Genomic DNA, 24,710 nt, shown 5'->3' on the forward strand with positions numbered 1-24,710 from the left:
ACTGTTGAGATACGCTCGGTGGGCTGCCCAGGGTTTTTTTTCTCGCGCGCCCTAGCGAACCAATAATAATGTGTACCCAGACATGTCCCCCACCGCAGGCAATGAAATGAATGAATGCAAGCTGCAATATGGTTATATCTTCACCGAGCTGCCAGTGCCTTACTTCCCTCGTCCTTTGGTGCCGTGCTGTGTTATCTTGCTCTTCCCCCTCTCAAACGCTCCTTTGCCCTCATCTTGGGCTGCAAGTTACCGTCGTGCCACTCCTGCTGGCTCGACTGCTGCATTGCTCTCTTCCCTCCTTGGAATCCCAACAAATTACTTGACCACCTGTCGTTCTGCCCTTGAGCTCTCTTTTCTACTCGGCCATGACCTCGACTGCGTTGCCCGCGGAGGCAGTCCTTCGTCGGATGGTGTCCAGCGACTCTACGCCTGCCTCCTCTGCAGATATCTCTCCTCTCGATAGTCCTCGATCCTCGCCTTCGTCGACCTCACTCTCCTCTCTAGCCTCTGAAGATGCCGTGCTCCGAGAGAAACAGGTGGCGGAGAAGAAACAATTGGTGGACACCTATGGTAACCCGTTTGAAATCCCCGATTACACCATTGGGGACATCCACAAAGCCATTCCCAAACACTGCTTCGAGCGGTCAGCTGCTACTGGTCTGTACTATGTGGCACGAGACATTGCCAGTTTGGCCACCACATTTTACCTTTTCAACCGCTTTCTGACTCCGGAGAACGTCCCTAATACTTCCCTTCGGGCCGGTCTCTGGTTTGTGTACACCGTGGTACAAGGCCTTTTCGGGACAGGCTTGTGGGTAATGGCCCACGAGTGCGGCCATCAGGCCTTCTCGCCCAGCAAGGTGCTTAACGATACGGTGGGCTGGATCTGCCATTCAGCTCTCCTGGTGCCCTACTTCTCTTGGAAGATTTCTCATGGCAAACATCACAAGGCGACTGGCAACTTAGACCGAGACATGGTTTTTGTCCCTCCGACCAAGGAAGAGTATGCCTCTCGAAGGGGATATCTACTTCATCAGCTTGAAGACCTCACAGAGGAGACACCGATTGCCACCGCGTACTACCTGATCACCCAGCAATTGGGCGGCTGGCCCGTGTACTTGATGACCAACGTCACTGGCCACAACAAGCACGAAAATCAGCGCGAAGGCCGAGGATTAGGCAAGCACAATGGGTTCGGTGGTGGTGTGAATCATTTCAACCCTGCAAGCCCCCTCTACGAGGCGAAGGATGCCAAGTTGATCGCACTCAGTGACCTAGGTCTTCTGCTCACTGGTAGCGTTCTGTTTTGGGTGGGGAGAAACTATGGGCTGGCCAATCTATTTGTCTGGTACATTGCACCGTATCTCTGGGTGAACCACTGGTTGGGTGAGTGCCATTCTGGGCTTTTTGCCTTGGCGTTTAGCTGACCTAGATATCCAGTGGCCATCACGTTTCTGCAACACACTGACCCAACCTTGCCTCATTACACCCCCACCAGCTGGACTTACACTCGAGGTGCGGCAGCCACAATCGATCGGGAATTCGGGTTTATTGGGAGACAGCTGCTCCACGGTATTGTCGAGACCCACGTCCTTCACCACTATGTCAGTACAATTCCCTTCTACCACGCCGATGAAGCTAGCGAAGCCATCAAAGGCGTCATGGGCCGTCACTATCGAAGTGACACCAAGGATGGAGCGATCGGGTTTTTGAAGAGCATGTGGAAATGCATGCGAACGTGCCAGTGGGTGGAACCCATTGCAGGCACCACCGGGGATGAATCTGGGGTCATGTTCTTCCGCAATCGCAATGGCTTAGGATTGGCTCCAGCCAAGGTCCCAAAGCCTACCGCATCTTAATACCAGTTAGACTTGGAATGGCGCGACTACATGGAAAGCATTGCTCTGAGGAGAATATCCGGGGTGGACATGATATGCTCGTTTCGGCCAAGGTGCGTAGGTCTAGAGACAGAGTCAAGTGGGCGCAAACGAATACGCCACGGACAGATCACATCAGATGTCGTGGTGGAGAGAGATGAGCATGACCACTGTGGACAAGACCGAGAGCGTGATCTACAATAAAACACGACGTCATGACACGAGGTACCTACTTCATATGATATGTGCAGGTGTATTACTCCGTACCTACGAGTACTCCGAGTACTTGAAGTCAGACCGCCCCGTATGGCTTATACTGCGGGCTAAGGAGGCTTATTAGGCGCGCCTCATCAGGTGGATGGTGATGCCCAGACGGACAGAAGTTCGCCCGGCTCCAGCTCCAATGTCTCGACGCTGCCTATTTCGTTCCAATGCTTACACCGAGTATGTAGCTTTACCAGCAGCTAAGCCGGTCCTTTGTATTCTCCCGGCGGCCACATTATTGTCTTATTTTATGTCCTAGCCGCAGTTGGGTCAAGCCTCTCCTAGCTAGATGGTTACAGTATCAGCGTGAGAGCACTCCCTGCTGGGCCATTATTGATGCTGACTACGGCCGTACTGGCCTAATACCATACATGTGAGCATGCCTCTAAACACACTGTTCGGACTTCCGTCATCTAGGCCTTACGCACGTTTATTCTATGTACAGAGTAAAGTCGGTGACAGTGTCGGCAGAGTCATGTATATTTGAGGAAGACTTTTTTCCCCGCTGTCCATCATGCTGTTTCATATCAAGTCCATCCTATTGCATACTATCAAAGAACATCTCCCACTCCCGCGAGGTCTCAGCCCAAAGCCAAATCCAGAATGTCATTCAAGAGTGTCCTGCCTCCGTCCACCAAGCGACCGAGGCCACGAAAGCCTAGCCGGAGCAGACAATTCTCATATGTAAGTTTGTGTCACGTCTGTCCACCGGCGAGATCGAACCCCATGCTGATCCGTTCCAGGCTCTCCGCGAGAACTTTTCGCTCTCCACCTGGCTTCTTTTGGGCGCTCTGCTCCAATCCATCGTTCTCTTTATCGTCCCTCGGCTTTATGCCACGCTCCCTTTGATCCTGGTTCTCGGGACACGGGTAGTCAATACAATGGCCATCACATTAGGCTGGAAGAAGAATCCCTATCTCGACGAAGCGCTTTTGTACCGCGTGTCCCCACAAATCCCCGATGAAGACGGCAATTTCCACCCAGAGTCGTCGGAGGAGAAGGTTGTGGTCTTCTTGTTGGGAGCCAAGTCGAACCATCCTTTGGGTATCTTCGCCCCCAACTTCAAGATCGTCGGAGACTCTCTGATGAGCATGATCTCTGATCTGAACCAGGGGGCCCCTGATAACGGATTTTATGGCGGTTCTTCGTGGACCAACCAGTACAAGAATGATGCCACCGAGTTCCTCTTCCTCAGCTACTGGCGGTCTACAGAAGACATTCACAAATTCGCCTACAGTCCTCTGCACCACGAGACCTGGGACTGGTGGAACAAGACTCTTGACCAGAACGACCATATTGGCATCAACCATGAGATTTTCGAGGTGGATCGGAAGCACTGGGAGGCCATCTACGTCAACTTCCAACCCACCCTCCTCGGGGCCACGACGTACCTGCGTAAGGGCGACAAGATGATCGGTGGCACTGTCAATGACCAGTGGATTTCGCCACTGATAGATGCAAGAAGGGGCAAGCTGAGGAGCAGTGCAGGCAGGCTGGGCCGAGACCTAGGCCAACTATATGACAAGTACCAGCTGGCACCTGGTGCTACGCGGGAGGAGGCATGATTGACATGTCACGAAGAGCATGAATGACTAGCGAAAGGTTGTGGCGTACCATCAGGTTTCTTCATTCTATATATCAAAGCCAGTTAACGTGTACTATACCAGCAATGTGATCCGCAAGAAAAGGAGCTGTTCACTCGCTCGATCTTCCTAAACTGAATCTATATTACTGCCTGGAGAACGTCGGTCATGGTATACCACTTGCCGGTGCACTCCTGTCCTCTCCACCGCTGCTGCTTTGTGCCGGAGCCGTTTGCCTGTACCCTGACTCGTTGTTTCTATCCTGCTCTAAAAATCTCGCTGTACATTCCCCGGGCCGGCCTTGCTCTTCAAGTTTCCTGACCACCTTCTAGGATCCTAACGCTGTTTATCCGAAGTAGAACCCGTCGCATCTTTGGTGGTGCTAATCCCACCTTTGTGCTAAGGAATTAACCCACCAGTTGACCAACAGCGGGGTCACCTGCCTCCTATATGCGGACAGATTGAGCGACAAAAGTATCAAGGCAGCTATGTTAATGCACGGACTTCAAGTTGATCCCGATCCCGACACCCATTTCATGACGCTAGGGTCGCTAAGCACCCCCACAAAGGCTTATGCAGACGTCGATGCGTCTTAACACATCTTGTACACCGTCCATATGGCGTATAACCGCGCAAAGTATTAGTAGACCTAGTATAGTCTCACGATTCCACAAACCTCGATTGATATAGACAGGTCCTCTATGAAAGCACACGCTACTCGACTACGGAATGCCTCAGGGCACCCATCTGGGCACCCAATTCTGCGACACCAACCTCGGCAATTGCCTTTGCATCCCTCAGTGCTGGGCGAGCCACCCGGCCACGCCTTTCGAATAGCCGCTACTCGACCATGCACCCATCGAAACGTGCGTGGCTAGCGAGCCAGGTGCGACGTAAGTCGAGCCCGTACAGATTCTCTTCCTGGGAGACAGTTTACTGTCCCTCTGACATGAGCTGAACGGATGTTTGAATACATCTTCAAACTTGAGCCCGAACATATCGAGCGTGAAATTTAAATACACAGCCAACTATATTACTTTGCTTTCATTGAATGCCTCCTCCCCAAATCGCTCCACCGCCGCTGCGCTATCTTGTCCCAGCCGGTCACCTAGTAATGGGCATGGCCATGACCCATATGCCGCTTACGGTATCTGTCCATGTGCATCTTTGCTGCGGACTGGCTTCCATCCAACCCTAAGGACTCGTACAATGTCCGTCTCTTCAGACCGGACTGACCCGTCAACTTGTCGCCATATGGATTAGCCGCCTCATAAGCTTGCAAGGAGGAGCATTCGTCCTTATAGCTCGGCTTGTTGACGTAACCAGCAGCGTCAATATCCTGTGGACGCTCAATGAATTGGAGAGCGAGACCACCATCTAGATGCCAGGTGATGTGACAGTGCATCAGCCAGGTACCTGGATTGTCGGTCTCAAACCCAATGACCGTCCAGCCAACCGGTTGACCAGGACCCGGGGAACCTTGGAGCATAACGGTGTCACGCCGTGTGGGGTTGTCAAATTTCAACGAGGCGATGTCTGCCGAGCTGAATGTGCCCAATCCAGTACCGAGGACAGACACATCATGACCGTGAACATGCATGGGATGCGACACAAAAAATTGGTTTTGTATGACAAAGTATACCCACTGATTGGCTTGGTTGAGAATGACGGGGTTGCTAAGGAGGGTGTTGGATCCGCCTGTGGCCAGAGTTTCGAGGGTGGGTTGGCTATAGTTCACATTGATGGCGGCGTTGTTCAGGAACCAGTTAAAGACAGTTCCATCGTCGTTGGTGGCCACCGAGGTGAGAGAACCAGCCGGGACGGTGGATGCGGACGACTGGAAAGAAGTCGAGGTGCCGGCAGGCTTTTGAAGATATGGCACCAAAGACTCCAGAGGCTCGTCTTGGCAGATGTTGGCAGTGTCACTGGTGATCGGAGTCTGGGAGACTGGAGTGGCAGTTGAATTGGAACCCTCATAGGCGATGATGGCATTGGCAAGTCCCAGACCTGAGTTGGCACCGCCCGAAGGGCACTGGGTCTGGATAACTGCACGGACGAAGTAAGCGCTGGGAGTCTGGTCCATCTCCACGACCACGTCGTATCGCTGACCGTTGGCGATGTTTAGGGTCTGGGTCTTGTACGGCACAATGGGGACAAAGTCAGCAGCAATCACTGTCATGGTGTGCTTGTCGAACCCCACAATGTAGCTGTTCTGGGAGGAACTACGCAGCTCAGGTCAGCCGGGGGTCACGCCAGCAGTATCGGCACACCCCTTACCTGTTGATGATGCGGAACAAGTGCTTGCGGCAAGGCTTGACGCTCCACTGGAAGGACTCGCCAGCCTGTCCATCCGGATTCTTATTCTTGCCATTGAAGAGGGTGTTGAAGGAGCCACCTGGTCCGAAGTGGGCAATCCGCGCAGCTGCGGCGGCAGCAGGGATGCCGAATCTGTTGGACATTAGCCCCATAGGTGCGAGTCTGGGGCTTCAAAAGTACTTACGTATCATCAATCATCACTGTGCCCATATCGTAGTCATAATCGGTAGTAGCAGGTCCGTGGATGACAATAGGGCCGCGAATACCATCACCATACTGAGCGAACGAGTGACTGTGATACCAGCTCGTTCCATAAGAGCTTGCATGCCATCTATAAGTGCGAGAGCCGCCGTTTCCGGCAATGGCGCATTCAGTTACACCGGGAACACCATCCTGATCATTCGTGCCCAGTTGCCGAATCCCGTGGAAGTGGATGGAGGTGCTGTTATCTTGCAGTTTGTTGATCACCGTGACTTCCACTGTGTCACCCCAATTGGCCTCGATGACAGGTCCGGGAACCTGGCCGTTGATGGCTAGAGCAAGCTGCGGACCAGTACCGTCAAAGACCAACGTGGTATTGGTAATCTCGAAGGTGTACTTGCGCACGACATTTGTGGAATAGTCGGCCTTGTAGTAATCAGTCTTGAGATCCTTGCCATGGCACCACCTGGATCGATCAGACGCTGAGTTGCAGAAGTCGGTGAGGTTGGCAACTGGTGTATAAGATGGGCATGAGCCTGACGTCGTAGCTGAAGTCGAAGTGGTCGACAACCCGGTTGTGGAAGACCCTGTGATGGAGCTGGTGCTTCCAGTACTGGTGCCGTTCGAGAATATTCCGCTGCTGTGAGAGCCAGGGCCACTTGAAGTAGCGGACGTGGTGACAGTGGTTGGGGTACTTGAACTCGCCCCTGTGGTCGGAGGAATGTTATTCCAGTCGTCCCATTGACCAGTGTACTTGGACTTCTGGGCATCCCACAACGATGCCCATGCTGCCTCGGCAACGTTGCTCACTGTGCTACTCCCACTGACATCGGTGGGTAGCCCGCATGTGTAGGCAGAAGTCAGCGGGCAGACAGTATGCGTTCTGGTGGCGGTGACTTTGACAGTGACATCCGTGGACGTGGAGGAAGTCTTCGAGGCGTTGACGAGGCCGACGGCGGCAGTAGCGAGGAAGAGAGGAAAGGAGCGCATGGTGAACGAATGGACGCAAGCTTAGCAGCCTGCACAAAAGGAGTGACTTGGAAAATCAGTAGGGCGTAGTGAGAGAGAGGAAAGAATCCAAAACCGGGCAAAGGCCAGTATATCAGTTCATCTCACATTTGTCCGTTCAAGGCGTCACGGTTTCCGCTCGGCTGTACATGATTAGCCAGCCTGATGGAGACCGACGGATGCCGGGCAATGGCATCGTGTCATAGTTGATGGAATCCTGGGGACCACTGTCTCAGTTTAGCACAGTGGATAGCTAGCATTGGCTTGTTCCTGGCTAGAATCGGCGCGAGTGGTAGGTTCGAATCTCCTCAATATATGCCTTCAGCCGCGTGGTAATCATCGAACACGAGCTTTTGGTATCAGCCACCTCCATGATGCCCATTATAGCAGGGCAGTGTCGAACTGTAACGGAGCCGGAGGCGGCTCATTGCTGAATGTAGATGGTGATGACTTAGTGGCGCGCATAAGCATTGCTAAGATCGCGCCGGTGGAAATTGGACTGCTGTTAGCCTTGAGCCTCTTGTCAGGGGCGTTGCATCCGCCAATTCGGACACGGGCGAGGGAACGAATAGGAGGATGACCCGGGGTGAAAATCTGAGAGTCGAAACAGGAGGATACCCCGGGGGATTCAGCGATTCAGCTACGCGACAGGATGCAGGAGTCGTGGGGCGGAGGCCAGGCTGGTTGGGAGCGTGGGTGAACATGCTCCCTGGACACACAGGGATAGGAAACGCAGCCTCTCGCAAGGCATTGTTTGAGTCAAGCCTGGTAGGTGAAGAAGGAAAGTAGACTAATAGAGGATGTACGGAGAATCCGTATGCACTCATGGATTCAAGGACGGAAGATGAAGATCGATTCGACATCTGCCGGTATCCGGTTGTTCTTATTGAGCGCAGGCGCAGGGAGACAGGTCAATAGGTAATGAGGAGGGTTTCGTCATGTTTGTTGCAACTTCACGATCTCGACAGCTGCCACCGCGGAACCTCTGTGATATGTGAGCGTTTTCATCCGTGCACGGTGAATGTCGCTGTTCTGTGCGGCCCGCTTCCTCGGGATGGCATTTGACATTGAACGTGCTTGAAGTCAACTTGAACATCATCCATCCAAAGCCCGCGCTCGCGGCCCTCGCCCTCGCCCTCGACGGTTACTTCTCAGAGCGGCGCTGCCCGCTTGAGTGCTCTTTTACGACTCAATCGACGCAGAGACAGAGAACGGGTAATAATTACTCGTACTGCGTACACTATTCTATTTCACCTCCTCGTACCGAACACACCGCACATGACACTGTTGCACAAATTCCACGAGAGATGCAGCCACAACACTCTGCTTACCGTATCCATCGAGGCCCTCCTGCGACCTCTTCGCTACCATGTCGTCCTTATTTCTTTTGGTTCGGCTGTTAGCCTGTGATATGATGTCGGTTTCCTCTACGGAGGACTCCGTAACAAGAGCAGGATCTTGGAGAACCCGAGAAGCTTCTGTACGACAACCAAGTCCGGTCACTCGTGGTGACCACCCTTAGGTCACCAATTCACAAATCTAGGCCCTAAGCCTCCTTGATCTAAATGTTTCCACTTTTCTCAGCGATGTCCCTGCGGGGGTACAGGAACAAGCCTCGACAAGCATGCCTAGGCTCCTGAGGCTGGGGACCGGACCATCAACGCCTGCCCAATCTCAACATTTGGCGCAAAATACGGAGTATATACCCGTGTCGACGGTCCATCGCCCATTGTTAGTGGAACACGCTTGATTCGCCTCGAAGACGCGGGACAGTGCCTCGCTTGAAACTAGCTGGCGGATTGCTTTCATCTCCACAATGCTGACATTGTAAGATACATACGGAGTACGGATACACAATTCTCAACCCCCTGACAGACCACCTAAAGAAACTTCTCTCGACCCAGCCGGGTCTCAGGCCCCTTTCTATTGTCGCGGGAATGTCAAGTTTCAGCTTGGCACATACATAATTTAAGTTGTGAGATTGAAATGATCTAATTAGAGCGTCACCGTCTAGATTCTACAAACTGAAGGGCAAATCTTTGATCAGCTTGGCAGCTATTCCGTCGAGATTATTGACCGCTCAGGTTTCTCAAACTTCGCCAATTCCCGCGACGGGTGCTGGTGATTGAAAACCCAAATGGCACACGGTTCATATAGGGGTGTTTTCTAGTCACTTATTCTGCTTCTGTTGGTTGACTCTTGTCTGCAGGTGATGGTAGAAACGCTGAAGTCGATTCTACCCAACACTATACTTTGGTCTATTGACCAATTGGTTGAAAATGCTGTAGATGCAATATATCACGCCTACAACAACCAGGTTCGAAGATCCAACCCCTTCCGAGAACAATGGATTCCAGATTGTACACAACCCCCTCAGATATTCCCAAAGGCCGACCACTTTTACCCAGCGCACCCAAGAATGCGGAACTGTAGCGAGGGAAATACCATTGAATGCTTCGTCATGTTGTTTGCGGTCAAAGCAGCGTTGGGTGTCTGGGTGTCGGTACGAAAAAAGAAAGATATCCCGATGCTTTGCAATGGCGCCAAACAGCCGCACTTATATTGTCCGCTGTTGAGAGCGAGAGAGATATCTTGGGTCATCCGAACGAGCAGTCAAGGCAAGCTTGCTCTTGATTGAGCAATCAGGGGGCCGGAAGAACAGAGTAGCAGCCTCAACAATAGCGCGGCGGTACGTGTTGGAGTCAAGTAGTTCCTATTGATACCATTACCAGTGAGACTGATGGATCATTTCCCGGTACTCCGTACTTCGCTTGGATTCTTATCCCTGTCTTCAAAGCCCCTTAGTTGTGGCGTTGGCCTTTCTTGAGTGGAATAGCCAGCGACAAAGGTCGTAATATTATCGATTATAACACCTCCGCGGATTATAACACCTCCGCGGAGGTGTTCTGGTGTAAGACAGTTGCTCATCCAGTTAGGTAGTACGGTCCCCTCACCCCTGAAAGCCGCAAACTGGCATGCTAGGGTCAGACGGCGAGACTCACAATGTCTCCAACAAGAGACCATAAAGAGTTGAGGCATCCAGTCGCAATCGAACAGACTGCCTGCAACCCGGCCAGGGTCTTCAAATATCCTACGGTATTGGCCGTCGACCCAAGCCTCGACCAACAACTCCAGCTGTTCGTTACCGATCGAAATCCATCTTCTCCAGTATGAGTTTCACCTCGTTTCCTTTCCCCGAACCACCGTCCATTTCCGCAATCAAGATCGAGGCTTTCTGTTTCAGTTCCTGGATGACCTTCCTCGTGTAATCAAAACTGCCGGTACCTTCCATGTACTGGACGGCATATTTTTTGACCTCCACGTCACTGGGTTTCTGCTTGAGGATGTTGATGAGCTGTAGGTTTGACGGGTTACTCCTGATCGAGTGGATAACTGGGAAAGAGAATTTGCCTTCCGTCAAATCCTCGCATAGGCCCTTGTTCTTGGTGTAGACGCTGGAAGAGAGGTTGAGGTAGTCGTCGCATATTTGGAACACCAGACCCATCAAGTTGACCAGAGGCACACAGTCTATTCGGCCTTTCTCGGGCGATTCGGCCTGCATCAGCTTAACGGCTAGACGAAACAAGCCACCTGTTTTGTTCTGCACCATCTCGAGGTAGTCATCCTCCGTGGGACACGTCAGAGTATCGCGCCAGTAGAGATCCATCCCTTGACCGCGGTGGAGGTTGAGCATCTCGCTAGTAAAGATCTCAATGGCGTCTTCCTTGTTCTCCAGATGTTGAAGTTCCTGCAGGGCGAGGAAGTAGACGTAGTTGGCGCTGTTGATAGTCTGGGCAGTGCCAAAGATGTTGTGCGCCACGGGAATGCCTCTTCGCAGAATGCTGCTGTCTTGCACGTCGTCAATCAAAAGCGACGACGTGTGCAGCATGCCGACCACTTTTCGGATAACCTCCAGAGACCCGGGTGGTACATGAAGGAAGGCATTGAAGGCATTAATCAGCGCGGACCTGATATCCTTGCCAGGATGTGAAAACAGATAGTCGTAAGGTCCTAGGATGATTTTCTCTTTCTGATCAGTTGATTCTCCCATTGTCCTGCGAGATATGAAGTTTTCTGACGCGGATGCCTTCTTGGAATGCCTGCGCCGCGGGCTGTTTGTGTGATCGGCCAAAGCTAGAGGCGGGCCCAGCGCAGGCGGCAGCGAGTGGTGCTTGGACGAAATCCACGTGTCCTCCGGGAGAGGTTTGAGGACGGATTTGGACGGCTGATGCTGGACGCCATTGGAGACACCAGCAGAGCTGTAGCGGACAGGAATTGCGTTGGGGGAGGTAGGGTTTTCGGCGACGGTCGACATGCGTGGGGAGTCTAACGGGGTCAGGTGAAAAAGGGCATCTGAAAGCCTAAGCTGGACGTTTGGGGGGCTGTCAGTCGGTGGTGGTATGGGTAGAAGAGGGTAGAATTGGTACACACGCGCGATGCAGGATGGCGAAGAGATGAAGCTGGGATCGGGATGGAAATTGAGTCTTTAGGATTGCTGGGTGTAGTTTAGGCATCAACGCGATACGAGGACGATAGCCGCCGAAAATGGAGGCCGTCATGTGGTTGTATGTATGACGAAACCACGAGGCTTCATTCAAGTGGCACTAAGCCTGGGCACTAATCTCGGCCGCTCGGGGCACTGCTGGGGAGAGCCTAAGGGCTAAGAGGCTGACTGAGAGCTAAGGGGGGATTTCAGTCGTGCCTAAATAACCCCGACACCCTAACTACGGAGCTTGCTGTCAGGCAGAAAGTCATGGGGCGTCATGACCTAACCCCCCATGTTTAGATCTAACCTGTTGCGGCCTTGACAACCATCCCACAACTTCTCTTTCGTCGAACTTCAGTCTTTCACGATTACAGTCGCCTTTCTAAACACGTGAATTGTCCTTCGCACTGGAGTCCGGCATGGAGACCCTCCTCTCGCACTCCTTTGACTACCTTTCCTCAGCCTCGCCTCAAAAGATCCGCAAAGGACTACGACAAGTCGAGGGACTGCTTGCGCAACTATGCCTCTTGAAAGCGTCACCCGTTGACAGACGACAATCGATGATGCTTCTCGGATCATCTCCACCGCAGTTGGGCAAACGATTGTGTGAATTGCCTGAGGATCCAGCTTTCCGGGAGTTTTTCAAGTTGCAACAGAGTTTCCAGTGGAATATTGCCATGAGACTGGTTGCTTGTCTGGAGAGGCTCTTGGGCAAGGAAAGCAATGGTACAAACGATCTGCTGGTCACCCAAACATTGGATCTCATCCAGGGCATCCTCTTGCTCCACCCTCCATCTCGAGCGCTTTTCGGCCAGGAGATCTACATGAACGTACGTGCTTCAGCTCCCAGCTTGGTCATGCTAAACAGAGCATCTAATGCACTCCAGCTGTTCCTTGACCTCCTAGACCCGTCGAACTGCCCCGCCATCCAGTCTTCTACCATCATGGCTCTTGTCACTTCCCTGCTCGATCAACCACAAAATACGCGAACCTTTGAAACCATCGACGGCCTTTTGGTCGTAACCTCCCTTTTCAAATCCCGCAGCACGTCGCGCGAAGTTAAACTGAAACTCGTCGAATTTTTATATTTCTACCTGATGCCAGAGACGTCTGCCTCCAAGATTTCCACATCAACATCTGCCAGCAATACCGCCATCCTGGGTGGGCGGGGGAAAGAACTGATCGCTGCATTTGACAGGCGGCGAGAGACGGTCAACGGCGCTGACGGAGCCAGCACTGCGAGTGGAGATACAAGGACAACTGAAGAAAAGCAAAAACTACTTGGGAAATACCTGACCAATGTGCAGGATCTGGTGGAGGACTTGAGGGAAGGCGGCGGCGTCTTTGGTTCGGGCGGCATGTAATGAAATGAATTTGCAGATCTGTTAATGGTTCAAGATACCCAGTCAATTGGCAAGAAAGAGCATTTTACGCACGTCCTTGTACACCAACATAAGCTTCGAGCGAGGGAAGGGAACCCCTGACTTTCTTCACGACAGATTCTTGTGCTTGCCATAGCGACGATAAGTGGAAGGACTGCAGAGTTGCCGGCTTGTTTTAATGTGGCCCAGTCGTGGTTCAATCCGCTCGAGTGAATCGGTCCAAATGCGCTGGTAGATATTCGTTACACGTTACGTTCCCTGCAACTCCTGTCGTCTTCCTGTGTAGGCGTCTGTTCAGATGTTAGAAGCTAGAGCAGAAGCACGGCCTTGGGATACGGATACGTAAAGGACTTATTAATGCGCAAGCTTTACCGCACTGGATGATGTGCATTACGGTCGCCTGCTGCTACAATGCTGAAAGTCCGGACCCGGGTGTGACTCATCCATCTGTCTAAGAGGTATACAGGAGATTGGCAGCCTCATACTGCAAGCTTCGAGGTTGACTCATGGTGAATCTGTTAGCACAAACATCGCAGACTTAGTCCACGGTTTGAACAACGACATCATCATCCTCGAGTGTCGCGTCCTACCTATCCCAGGAATTCGTCCCCAATACCTCAGTCTCTGGGCTCCAGATGGCCATCCCACAATCCACGGATCCATCCATTAGGTATCTATCCACGACTCAAGCCTATGACCTATGGGCTGCCATCTACGACACCGATGGCAATTTCCTCCAAGCACTTGACACCATTGAGATGAGAGCACTGGTACCACGCATGCTTACTCTACTGGAGACCTCACAACTGCCCCGACCTTGGAAGTTGGTCGATCTTGGATGCGGTACTGGCCGTAATACAGCTGCGCTGCTGGACATCGAAGGAGCCTCGGTTGTAGGGCTTGATGCTAGCCCAGGTATGCTGCAGGTTGCCAGACATCGCCTGGAGAAATTATCTGGCGAGAGTGGACAATTGAAGCTGGAAGTGTTTGATATGCTGCATCAACCCGATCCGCCGGACTCTGCGAGGGGTGCCGACGCTGTGGTTTCGACACTGGTCCTGGAACACATCCCAGCGGATATCTTCTTCCATCATGTCGGTCAAATTCTCAACCCAGGTGCGCTTCTACTGTTGACAAACATGCATCCGGAAATGGGTAGCCTTAGTCAGGCTGGATTCACCGACACAAAGACCGGTGAAAAGATCCGTCCGATTAGTTTTGCTCACACACTAGCCCAAGTCGAAGCGGCAGCTACCAAGAATGGCCTAGAAGTTATCGGACAGCTAGAAGAGAAGGCTGTAGACGAATCAATGGTATCAATGCTCGGCGACCGGTCTTCGAAATGGATTGGTGTGACCGTATGGTTCGGAGGCATTTTTCGAAAGAAGAGTTGAGTAGGGGAGGGCCCTTACGACGTTCAAGCCAACGGCTCTGGCCTTGTTGGGACGTTTGCTCAGGCGGAGAAGAATCCACTCATCAATCGGGCTCTGTGTCGGACGAGATTTCCATGAGCCTGTAGTGCAAACTTCAGTGTTGGCTGTTTCCACCCAAGGTTTTCATCGAGGATTATTTGTGTGTATGCGAACAGGCTGGCATCGAAAAGACCAGGTGTAGTTTGACCAAAGAAGAACTTGTTGTCTCCCAAAAGGGTCGATAACGCCTGAAACGCTGCTTCAGCGTTCCTGTATAATTCTTGTCCATCAATCACCGTGTTTGTCTTTAACAGCTCCTCTCGCGCGGCGTGACGAAGTTGATGTGCAAGGCTGGCCCGTATGGCGTACGAGGTCGAGGTAGTGGCAACATACAGGGGCCATGCGACCGCCTGGAAATTGTCTTCATCCAAGTACAAATAGTATAACCATGCACTTCGAATGACATGATCAATCAAGGCAGTGTAGGCATCTTGTCGAATCTGCACAGCCTCCTCCTTTCCGCCCTGTGATACCACCCACCGCGCTATTCGATTGGCAGGAACGGGGACCACTGGCTTTCGAGGGTCTTGGGAGGCAGGCAGCAAGAACGGTAAAGCTCCCGTGGGAGAGGCATGATTGTTGGAAGTTCGAGTTCGAAGGGGGATTCCGTGGAATTTCAGGTAAGCCTGCCACTTCAGACATGAAGGATTGAACGACGGTCCATCTCGGCTCTGCGGTCCCTGCTTTTGGAATATGTACAAGACGTTCTCATTCTGATGCCGAGGAGCTCGCTGAGGGAGCTCGTTCTCAGGATAAGTGACGAGAGGGAATCGATCGAAGATGTGTCTGATAGGTTGGGGCAACGACCACCAGGACCTGGTCAAGGTCTCCTGGGCCTTGGTTTTGTTAGGATTTCGCGTCGTTTTCAGACTGTCGGTATCGTCGGTGCCGCAGTCGTTGTCGTTCATATCCACCCCCATTGATTCTGGGAGTCGATGGATGACACGGGATGGACGTCAACAAGCGCAGTAATAAAAGGTTCGTGGCCTTCACTTGGGGCATGGGAGGGTGGTGGTAGGCGGCCTGGAGGACGCTTCTTCGTAGCCCAGTCTGGCTCCGTCTTACGTTCGCCGAACAAGAATTATTGTGACTGCGCCTCGAGGCTTTAGCAGACTTTAGCAGACATCAGCGGCTCCTTTCGCTCTCTCCTGACTACTATTCCAAAAACTTCACGGTCCTTTCTACAGCCAGCTATACCTGCAACTCTAATCTGGCCACTATTCATTTCACTCGTTTGTTTGACGCAGACACGGCCCTGAGATCTCCAGTCCGTAACACAACCTTCACCCCTCACAGACACGCGCCTGGAGTCACGTTCAAAGATTGAGTTGCGAGCCATTCCGTCTCTCTGCAAACCCTTCTTATACGTTTTCCGCCCTGCGGTCACACGGTCGGCTAGTCTACGAGATACTGCATATCTAGCTCTGTCGTCCTGGTCACTTCACCGAGGTACCGACGCCATTCGAAGACCATGCACGATCGACCGAGCGACATGGTCACCAGTCCTCCCAAAACCATACGAGTCGAGGATGGGAAGATTCGAAAGATCAAGTCGGTAAACAAGAGTGATTCCACAGCGATCCAGCACTTCAACGGAAAGACGTATGCTTGTGAATCATGCAAGAGGGGCCATCGAGTGCAGAAATGTGACCATGGAAAAACAAGACCAATATCCGAGACCAACCAGCCAGGTCGACCTTCCGGGGGTCAGAAGAGAGGGTGTCACTGTCCAAGGAACTGTGCCTGCACTACGAAGACATGCAAATGCAAAAGAGACTGTGCCTGTACTCAGGAAATGTATATCATCGTGCGAGTGGATGGCCCTCAGACGATAAATCGCGAGGCAACGTCATCACCACGACCTGTATGGGAAGACGACAACGGGAACACCATGACACTGAAAAAGGTGTGGGCAGACGCGAATGGCAGAGAGATCGATGCCGAAGAGTATCAGGCACGTCAACGCCGCAAGAAGGAACGAGAAGAGGGAATCACCCCAAGCCCGGAAGTGGCCAAATCGGGCTGTTGCGGGACCCCAAATCCCACCGTACGATCCGAGTCGATATCGAATGGAGCCCTAGGAGGTTGTCGACACAGACAGAATGTCACTATTAAACAGCCTCAAGCAGACAACCGGACCGAAGACCCTGCACACATCACTACCAGCATTCCAGACGACTCCTGGGTCGCCGCCTGCTCTTGTGGCTCGGCTTGTTCTTGTCTGTATTGTCCCGATCATCCTAACAACGAGACCTCGATCAAGCATACCCAACAACAGGTCAAGAATCTTGCGGAACAGGCCTCGATGGGCGAAGGTCTAATGTCTGCCTCTTTCATGCCGGAAAACACGACACGGTCATGTATGGGAGGGCGTCCGTCATTTTTCTTTTCAAGGACACCCGGAGTCTCGCAGCGGCAACTGGAACAGTTCTTCTCCCAAAGTCCAGACCCCGATGCAATCTACCTGGCTTATCCCATTCAACAACACTCATGGACGAACCAGCCCGTCAGTGCACAATGCTCTCACATTCACTCGCCTGCTGGATATGTAGCGCCCACACCAGATACGGCGGAGAGACACATCGACCCCGTTAATGACATGCCCGCTCTACCTACTCCATGGGATCTGCTACCTAACGATTCCACGGGTACGTGGAACTTTTCAGATGGTCAGATGGGGAACACGTCCTTCAGCTGGATTGACCTTGATGCTTCCCGAGGCACCGATTATAATATTGGTCAAGCCAGGGTTTCTTCAATGGCAAACTGGAGCAATCTCATGATGTCGTCTGCTTCACCAAATCAACAGGCGCCGACTGTCGATCTGAACCTTGATTCAGTGGCCAGTCCAGCCAACTTGGACTGCCTTCCGACCCTGGACGCGAACGACTTTGGTACCTCGTGCTGCCAATATGACCCAGACAACGAGTATGTCAATTTTGATGTTCGTCCTGCAGGAGATTCCTCGATCGAAAACGTTCAAGCACAAAGCCAGACCATCACGCCAATGTTTCCACAGGACAAATCATACGGCGAGCTGGCGCTGAACAGGCTTGGTAATGTAGAACTTCAGTCTCTGTTAGAGCCCCAACCGCATGTACCGCATGTATTACACCAAGCTGGAATATCACATCAGATTGCTACCGGCCCCATGAGCAACATGGACGGAAATCTGGCGCCTTGGAACGGATACGACCCGCTGATGAATGACCAGGCAATGCCCCAGTTCATAGGCATATCGGGGCCAAACTCTCCGCCCATTCCCAACGGTGTATGACGATGAGAAGCTCCAAGGTTTGGGAAGGGATAGAGGGTGATGACATAACGAGTCAACGATTGAACAGAGGCGTCATGCCTGCTGGCAATGACAGGGGTACGACGATCATGCTGTTAACTAAAATGACTCTTGGAAAACCATTATGTGCTATGTCCTGGTTTATGAAGACCAGAAACGGAGTAAATAAGACTTCGACGATGTTGTGGCTGGGAAACGACACAAGTCTCACCAAGATGGCTTCAGGCAAGGGAATCAGTACTTTGGGCCCGACTTCCTTCCAACATGGTGCTTTTGTGTAGAGCAGAGCTTTACACTGCTTGATATACTGGAGGACAATAGAAATGGTCACAGAAGAGCAAGGCTTTCACATATCGTGGGCGCCACATCAACTCCCTGCATACCCTGATCCGGAACCAGAAAGCCGACTTGCATTGTTCAACATTGCAGTGGGAGATGGTTTCTTCTGTTTTTCCAGCACTTATGAGCTGCTTTGCTACTTGATCTCCATCTCATTACGGTCAGCGCCATCGCCAGACCTACCCAGCCTGCCAGCACAAATAGCACGACTACTATACCCGACCTACTAGCGAGCAACAGGGTCGGTGTCAACTTGGCCGAATCCACTATCGACCCTTCCAACCCGAGCCTTGACAGAGATTACATTGACGAATTCGACACCGTCAACAAGCATGACACCGTTTTCGTCTACATTCACCGCTCCTTTGTGCAATTTTGTCTTGGAGAAGGAGAAACTCCTGGCACGCTTGTGTGTCTGAGGCTGTGCATGGGGTTTTGGCTGTACCTTTTCAGGACAGTCAGATCGCAATGTTGAGCGCGAACTGAGCCTAGGGCAAGAGCTGCAAGCCTGGGCCAGGTCAGATTGAGAAGCTGGCCTCGACTCTGGCCGAGTTCGTGAGCCAGCCAGCGATGTCCTACCACGTCGAAAGATGCCGCCCCCAGACCTTTGCGTCGCTGATCTTGCCGGCCTGGTCGATACTGATCTGGTACGCACCAGCACCCCTACACGATCGACGATGCTGGCCGTGAAGCTCTTTCGAGATCTCGGCTCGTCTTCCTCCTCGATAGGACTCGAGGGACGGGCTGGCGGCTGTGTTCCGGCTGTTAGGAAACTTGAAGCTCGCATTTCCGATTGCGGAGCGGCTCTTGCGCTGGGGACCACTGTCGGCAATTCTGCCCGGCACGAGCCTGAACTTTTACACCGTGAGCCTGTCCTGCCAAGCCGCCTGGGCTGCAGACCATGTGAAGCCTGGTTGAGGAGGACTTGCTCGCGGAATCTTGGTATGTCGGGGCCTGGACAGGAGCCGCGACAATTACTAGAATAGCCCTGTTTCCGGTCGACAAGGATCGAGTGTGGCAGAGGGTTCGCTCGCGCATTTCCCTGGCCTGAAGACGTGGAAGAGCAGGTGTGGTACTGCAGGTCGACGGGCTCGGTATGATCGCGTGAGTTGAGCATTCGGTGGCACCAGTGCACTTCCCATCCTGGTGGCGCCGAGCCTGCTCGCGTGGATGAAGCTGCTCGTCTGGCCGAGCTCGCGCCGTGGTCATGTCGCACAAACAGAAACTCTCCCCCGTTGACGTCCCAGTCACCACCGCCCATAGCATCGCCGCTCCCAACTCGTTTGACGACTTGCCAGGCGGATTTGACAGCGCCGCGAACCAAAGAATGCTGGATGTACCCTGGTGTTTTGGGGCCGAGTGACAGAGTACGGTGCATGCCTAGGATGCTGTATAAGCGAGTGGACGGGTCGGCGTACACGGGGTAGGGACATTGGGTGAGCTCGGCGTAAGATGGGATCAGAGAGGGCAGGCCAGGGCCGATGAGGATGACGGCTGGGGGCGAGCCCGTGACAGCTTCAGATAGGCTTGCCGTTGAATGGGTGTCGGTGACGTTGACACGCTTCCGTGATGGATGGAATGGCGACTCGGGGGACGACAGTCGACGAACATATTCTTGACAATTGCCACAGAAGAAATGGCGGATGAAAATAACGAGGACTTGTCGTTCCGCTGGACGAGAGTCGTCACCGGCGCCGAAGAGGCTGCCAAACTGCACGCGACTTCCGTCCGAGGAGTAAACACCGTGGCCGAACGCTTCCTTGAGCATCGCTGGGTCGGGGATGGTTTCGACGGCCATGATTGCTTGATCTAGATGTGGTATTCGTCCTAAAGTTATATAGAATTGCAAATGTCCAGTACACAGAGGGGTCACCCACCAAAGTCGCTGGAGAAAGACAATGGCGGAATGAGAGACATGGCGTGCCTCGTAGCAGCAGGGGAACGCATTATAGACTCTAGAAGCTGACCGCAGAGGGTGATGGCGGTCTCGTTGTTGGGTCTGCTGGACCCGACCAGACTGCGACTGTTGATGTCGGAGCACCATGGTCCGAAACACAGCCCAGGCTGTATAGGATCCAGTGAGACAGTCGTGACTCAGGCTCAGGCTCCCTAGCAGCGAGAAGGGTGTGCGGAGGTGTCATCGCAAGGGGCCAGACGTGTGTCAGGGATCCTGTCTCGGTGGACTAGGAGTACTCCGTAATGGTTGGTGTTTCAGATGCTGAACCACCACCTCCCGTCTCTCCCCTCCTGTGTCGCGGATGGGAAGAGAGAGCATTGTCCTTGCCGCCATATAGGTAGCTAATAGTCGACTTCCCTGACAGATTTGGGGCCGTAGACATTGTTCTTGTACGCAGATAAAAAGATATTCAGTTATAAACGAGTGTGTGTGTTCAATCAACGCAATCCGCACTATCAGTCTCTCAGCCTCCCCCCTTCTCAATTTCAATCTGGCGGCCCTTTCTTCTGCCATGTTTCCCATCTAGTCCCGTCCACGCGTCTTCTCCCTGTCCATCTAACCTCTTCCACTTCTCGTCCCGTAACAGATACAGTAGGCGAACGAGGTATCGTTCCATGCGGTTTCCCTGGCCACCTCACTGATGCTGTTGCTGTCGCGGTCACTAGGCCGTGGATGCCTGCCTGCCACTATTCTCTCCTCGTCATCCCTCACCTGCAGTCTGTCCGATCGGCAATCACCACAATTTGCATCATCCAGAAAACCCGGAGACGCAGTATCGTCAACTGAACTTGATCTGGTAATGCTGTTACAGTCGGTGTCGGGGTCGACAGGCTGCAGGATCTGGCCTCCTGTGCACTCGAAAGGATGTTGACAAGGCCTGCATGTTGGCCGTGCCCAGTATGATTTGGACTGATGACTGGATCGTAAGAGTGTGCTCCGTTGAGCCCTTCTATGTTCGTTCAACGTTGTCATCACCTCGTGCTCTGATCAATCGTACCCTCCGCCAACTTGGCTAGCGAATGCGGTAGAGATACTGCGCGTATCTTCGTCCTCGTGCAGGCCTTTTCCGAGTCGGTGGCTGCCAATGTAGCCCACTCCAGGCGCGCCGCCTTCAACGTACCTCTTCAATCGATCGGCTTGGTTGTAACTGGCCTGTTTGTTGGTGTCATGAATAGACAATTGGTCCAAGCTGACTCCGCCCTGTCCAATCACACTGCCAGTGATGTCTGACTCGGTCGCAACCGTCGACTCGCCGGCGACACTGCCCGTAACGGCTCTTGGCTTGATCCCATTTTGACGGCGGCTTTGTGCATTCTGGACAGAAGGCCATGTGTCTGGAGTGAATCCTTGAAACATGGGTGGATAGCCAGCCGGTACACCCACCCCACCCACGGCCGAAGAATGTATCGAAGACACGTCGTCAGGGATATACCCAACAACAGAACCGGCATCACGATATTCGTGGCGAAGACCCGTCGATCGTCCTCCATTGAGCATACCACTTGCCATATGACTGGCATGGTTGTAGGCCATTTGGTAGCGTTGAGGTCCGCGATAGGACTGCTTGGGGCGGCTGAATTGATGGAGAGAGATCTGCAGGTTGCTGAGCGGGCCTTCGACCAAACAGTTGCGCTCCTTGAAATGCAGCAACAGATAGTGCCACAGAGGATGCTTGGAAAGCACCTTGGGATTGCCCAGAATGACCAGGCCATACTTGGCTCGTGTCAGGGCCACGTTAAGACGACGAGGGTCGCTCAAGAAGCCGATGCCTTGATGGTCGTTGGATCGGACACAAGACAAAATGATGAAGTCTTTCTCTCGGCCTTGGAAAGCGTCGACCGATGCCACTTCGATTTCCTTGTACAATTCCTTCTTGAACGTGCCGTTGGCTTGCATGGAACTGACGATGAAGCTGCGCTGGCCCTCGTATGGCGTGATGACACCGATGTCCTGCGGGTGCACCCCGGCTTTGAAGAATCGTGTCACGATTTTCTCCACGTTCGTCGCCTCGGTGCGGTTGAGATACGACGTGCCAGATGCCGAGATCTCTTCATTGCCCAGATTGGACCAGAACATCATGGGCGAATCGGCGACCGGCCAGGGGAAGTCGACTTCGCGCCGCAGTCGCTGCTGCATGGTGACTCCATTCTGGAGGGATCCTTCGTAGAACATGTTCGAGGGGAATTCCGACAAGCAAGGGTGCATTCGATATTGGACATTCAGCCGGATTGGAGCACAACCGAGGATGACCAGCCTTTCGAACAAGGACTGATTGAGCCCGGCCTTCGCCGCCTTCTTGTTCATGATGACGGGGCCGAGCTGTTGATGGTCACCGACAAGAACAACCTGCTTGCAGCCCAGGACCAAGGGAATCATGCACTCGGGCTCCGCCGATTGAGTCGACTCGTCGATGAGGACCGTGCGGAACTTGAACTTGGCCAATCTTGGGTCTCCAGCACCGACACAGGTGCAGCAAATGACATCTGCATTGGTCAAAATCTCGCGCTCTGCCGCCCGCGTCAAGGACTTGTATTTCTTCTCGTCCTGGCTGGACAATTCTCCCAACTCCGATTTGAGCTGGTTGAGTTTGGCGAGTTCGACATTGCTGTCGTTCATTCGTACCTGCTCGTGAAGGGACAGGAAACTAACGGATGACTCGACATCTTCCCTTGATTTGGCGGTCACTCGAACGGTCTTCAGGCCGGTACGATGGATGCGTTCACACAACTGGTCCACCGCGACATTGGATGGCGCGCAAACCAACACTTGACCGCCATTGATCTTGGAGAGATGGTAGATGATGGTCGCGGATGTCACCGTCTTGCCGGTACCCGGAGGGCCCTGGATCAAACTCAACGGCTTCTGTAGGACAGACTTGACGGCATTGATCTGACTGCCATTGAGCTCGGGGAGTCCGGGCACGCTGAACTTCTTCGGCATCTGAGTCTTCATGGGCGCAGCTGCCACCTCATGTCCCAGGAGACGATGGAAGATGTAGCCAGAGACACTCATCTCGTCAATAGCAAAGGTCTTCATGGCCAGTTGCATCCGGTCGAACGACGTGGCTTTCCAGACGTAGTCGGCGGTGAAGTTGTGGGTACACTCGGTGGGCACCGACTTGTGGTCGCCTTTGGCGCGCAGCTCAATGGTCACCTCGTCAGATTGATTGTTGGGAATCTTGATCACATAGCCGACGCCTTCCCACACAGGCCGCAGGTCGCCAGTGTATTTCAGCCGCATCTCGTCGCCGACGGCGAGCTTGACATCGCCCAACTCAAGCTTGGGGAGGACAAAGCTTGCGAGGTGCTTGTTGTTCAACCCCAGATCCCATCGGACAATCAGGTTGTCTTGCGACTGGCTCTCCTTCAATTTGCGGTCGTAGTCGGCTTCGATCTTGACGAGGGGGCCAAAAACATTCTGATACTGATATGCATCGTCGTAGCGGAGAAGAACCGGTGCAGGATCGTCATCGATATTTGCGGCCTTCTCCAGATCTGTGATGGTGGCGGCCGAGTTTTCCTTCCATAATTCTTCTAGTTTTGCAATCATCTGCGGGCTCAGATGCCTGGCACGGAGTTGTTCCTGATCGCTCGGCTGCGCCACCAGCCAGGACAGGAAAGACCGGTCTTCAATGAGTGGCTGCCATCGTGACGTGTCCCAGTTCATGTCCTTGGACGACGGCATGGCGGCACATGGCTGTCGACAGAGGAGAACCACCACGGTGTCCGATTTCGCAGGGATGAAGCCTAACAAGAAGACATTTTTGGTCCCACAGTTGTAGCACTCTAGCACTGTATCGCCCAGTGAGCTGCTGGGATGTAGCTGAACTTCTTTGTGCCGTGCTCGGACCAAGTGGTTGACGATGTGGGAGGAGGACGTATTGCCGCGTGCGCTGCAAAACCATTTGCCGCAAGGAAGGCATCGGACAACACAACTTGGGTTATGAATGCCGCAGTATCTGAGATTTTGTCAGCGGAGAAAGGGGAGACCAGACCAGGCTTTCCAACTTACGCGCAGGCATGGGGCGGTAGTTCCTTGTCTTCTTCGGCCTTTGTGACTTGTTTCTTGCCATCCACTGCGGCACTGGCAAGGCTCTCCAGGTCGTCTTCTTCCACACTTTCAGACTCGTCGTCATCATGTTGTCGTCGCCTGGGACCTCTAGCCAGGCTCAGAACACTCTCATCCGGGTCGACAGTCGAAATGTCGTCGCTGGCGTTGATCGCGGCGGCCGAGTTGGAAACCAGGTGGTTGCCCATGTTGCTAAACGCCTCCATGTTGGCTGTCGGCAGAGGCGATCGGGCTTAGATTGCTGAGTTTGTGAACTCCGTAAGGGTTCCGAGCGTATTGGTGGTCTTGATAATGAGAGCCCCAAGGAAGGTCGGGTGGGAGCGCAGTTTGAAGAGGGTGGTCCAATCTTCCGGCGACGTCGAGACCATTTGTCTCACACCGACAACCACAGTTCCACGCCCCTCGGAAAGTCTCTCGATCCCAGCAGGCGTCGAGAAGGCGAGGTCGTACATGCGCCGGAGC

The 24,710-nt window shown here is 53.2% G+C and overlaps 10 protein-coding genes across 10 annotated transcripts; 5 read left to right on the forward strand and 5 right to left on the reverse strand.

The window, feature by feature from the left end:
* Positions 1-365: 365 nt before the first annotated feature.
* On the forward strand, positions 366-1,859 carry A1O3_08378 (omega-6 fatty acid desaturase (delta-12 desaturase); the record flags this gene model as incomplete). The annotated part of the gene is made up of 2 exons (XM_007738476.1): positions 366-1,386; positions 1,441-1,859. 2 exons carry the CDS (start codon positions 366-368, stop codon positions 1,857-1,859), a joined length of 1,440 nt encoding a protein of 479 aa, XP_007736666.1.
* Positions 1,860-2,744: 885 nt separating this feature from the next.
* On the forward strand, positions 2,745-3,706 carry A1O3_08379 (uncharacterized protein; the record flags this gene model as incomplete). Its single annotated transcript, XM_007738477.1, has 2 exons — positions 2,745-2,825; positions 2,885-3,706. The coding sequence occupies 2 exons, from the start codon at positions 2,745-2,747 to the stop codon at positions 3,704-3,706; spliced, it is 903 nt and encodes a 300-aa protein (XP_007736667.1).
* Positions 3,707-4,832: 1,126 nt separating this feature from the next.
* Positions 4,833-7,231, reverse strand: A1O3_08380 (uncharacterized protein; the record flags this gene model as incomplete). Its single annotated transcript, XM_007738478.1, has 3 exons — positions 4,833-5,946; positions 6,002-6,172; positions 6,225-7,231. The coding sequence occupies 3 exons, from the start codon at positions 7,229-7,231 to the stop codon at positions 4,833-4,835; spliced, it is 2,292 nt and encodes a 763-aa protein (XP_007736668.1).
* A 3,160-nt stretch (positions 7,232-10,391) lies between these two features.
* On the reverse strand, positions 10,392-11,564 carry A1O3_08381 (uncharacterized protein; the record flags this gene model as incomplete). The annotated part of the gene is made up of 1 exon (XM_007738479.1): positions 10,392-11,564. One exon carries the CDS (start codon positions 11,562-11,564, stop codon positions 10,392-10,394), a length of 1,173 nt encoding a protein of 390 aa, XP_007736669.1.
* A 590-nt stretch (positions 11,565-12,154) lies between these two features.
* A1O3_08382 (uncharacterized protein) lies at positions 12,155-13,099 on the forward strand (the record flags this gene model as incomplete). The annotated part of the gene is made up of 2 exons (XM_007738480.1): positions 12,155-12,565; positions 12,623-13,099. 2 exons carry the CDS (start codon positions 12,155-12,157, stop codon positions 13,097-13,099), a joined length of 888 nt encoding a protein of 295 aa, XP_007736670.1.
* A 653-nt stretch (positions 13,100-13,752) lies between these two features.
* A1O3_08383 (uncharacterized protein) lies at positions 13,753-14,511 on the forward strand (the record flags this gene model as incomplete). Its single annotated transcript, XM_007738481.1, has 1 exon — positions 13,753-14,511. One exon carries the CDS (start codon positions 13,753-13,755, stop codon positions 14,509-14,511), a length of 759 nt encoding a protein of 252 aa, XP_007736671.1.
* A 59-nt stretch (positions 14,512-14,570) lies between these two features.
* A1O3_08384 (uncharacterized protein) lies at positions 14,571-15,497 on the reverse strand (the record flags this gene model as incomplete). Its single annotated transcript, XM_007738482.1, has 1 exon — positions 14,571-15,497. One exon carries the CDS (start codon positions 15,495-15,497, stop codon positions 14,571-14,573), a length of 927 nt encoding a protein of 308 aa, XP_007736672.1.
* A 983-nt stretch (positions 15,498-16,480) lies between these two features.
* On the forward strand, positions 16,481-17,866 carry A1O3_08385 (uncharacterized protein; the record flags this gene model as incomplete). The annotated part of the gene is made up of 1 exon (XM_007738483.1): positions 16,481-17,866. The coding sequence occupies one exon, from the start codon at positions 16,481-16,483 to the stop codon at positions 17,864-17,866; it is 1,386 nt and encodes a 461-aa protein (XP_007736673.1).
* An 845-nt stretch (positions 17,867-18,711) lies between these two features.
* On the reverse strand, positions 18,712-20,021 carry A1O3_08386 (uncharacterized protein; the record flags this gene model as incomplete). The annotated part of the gene is made up of 2 exons (XM_007738484.1): positions 18,712-18,731; positions 18,803-20,021. The coding sequence occupies 2 exons, from the start codon at positions 20,019-20,021 to the stop codon at positions 18,712-18,714; spliced, it is 1,239 nt and encodes a 412-aa protein (XP_007736674.1).
* A 1,146-nt stretch (positions 20,022-21,167) lies between these two features.
* A1O3_08387 (regulator-nonsense transcripts 1) lies at positions 21,168-24,454 on the reverse strand (the record flags this gene model as incomplete). The annotated part of the gene is made up of 2 exons (XM_007738485.1): positions 21,168-24,138; positions 24,192-24,454. The coding sequence occupies 2 exons, from the start codon at positions 24,452-24,454 to the stop codon at positions 21,168-21,170; spliced, it is 3,234 nt and encodes a 1,077-aa protein (XP_007736675.1).
* Positions 24,455-24,710: the final 256 nt, after the last annotated feature.

Source organism: Capronia epimyces (assembly GCF_000585565.1).
Source record: "Capronia epimyces CBS 606.96 chromosome Unknown aczIQ-supercont1.7, whole genome shotgun sequence".
Classification (NCBI taxonomy): Eukaryota; Fungi; Ascomycota; class Eurotiomycetes; order Chaetothyriales; family Herpotrichiellaceae; genus Capronia; species Capronia epimyces.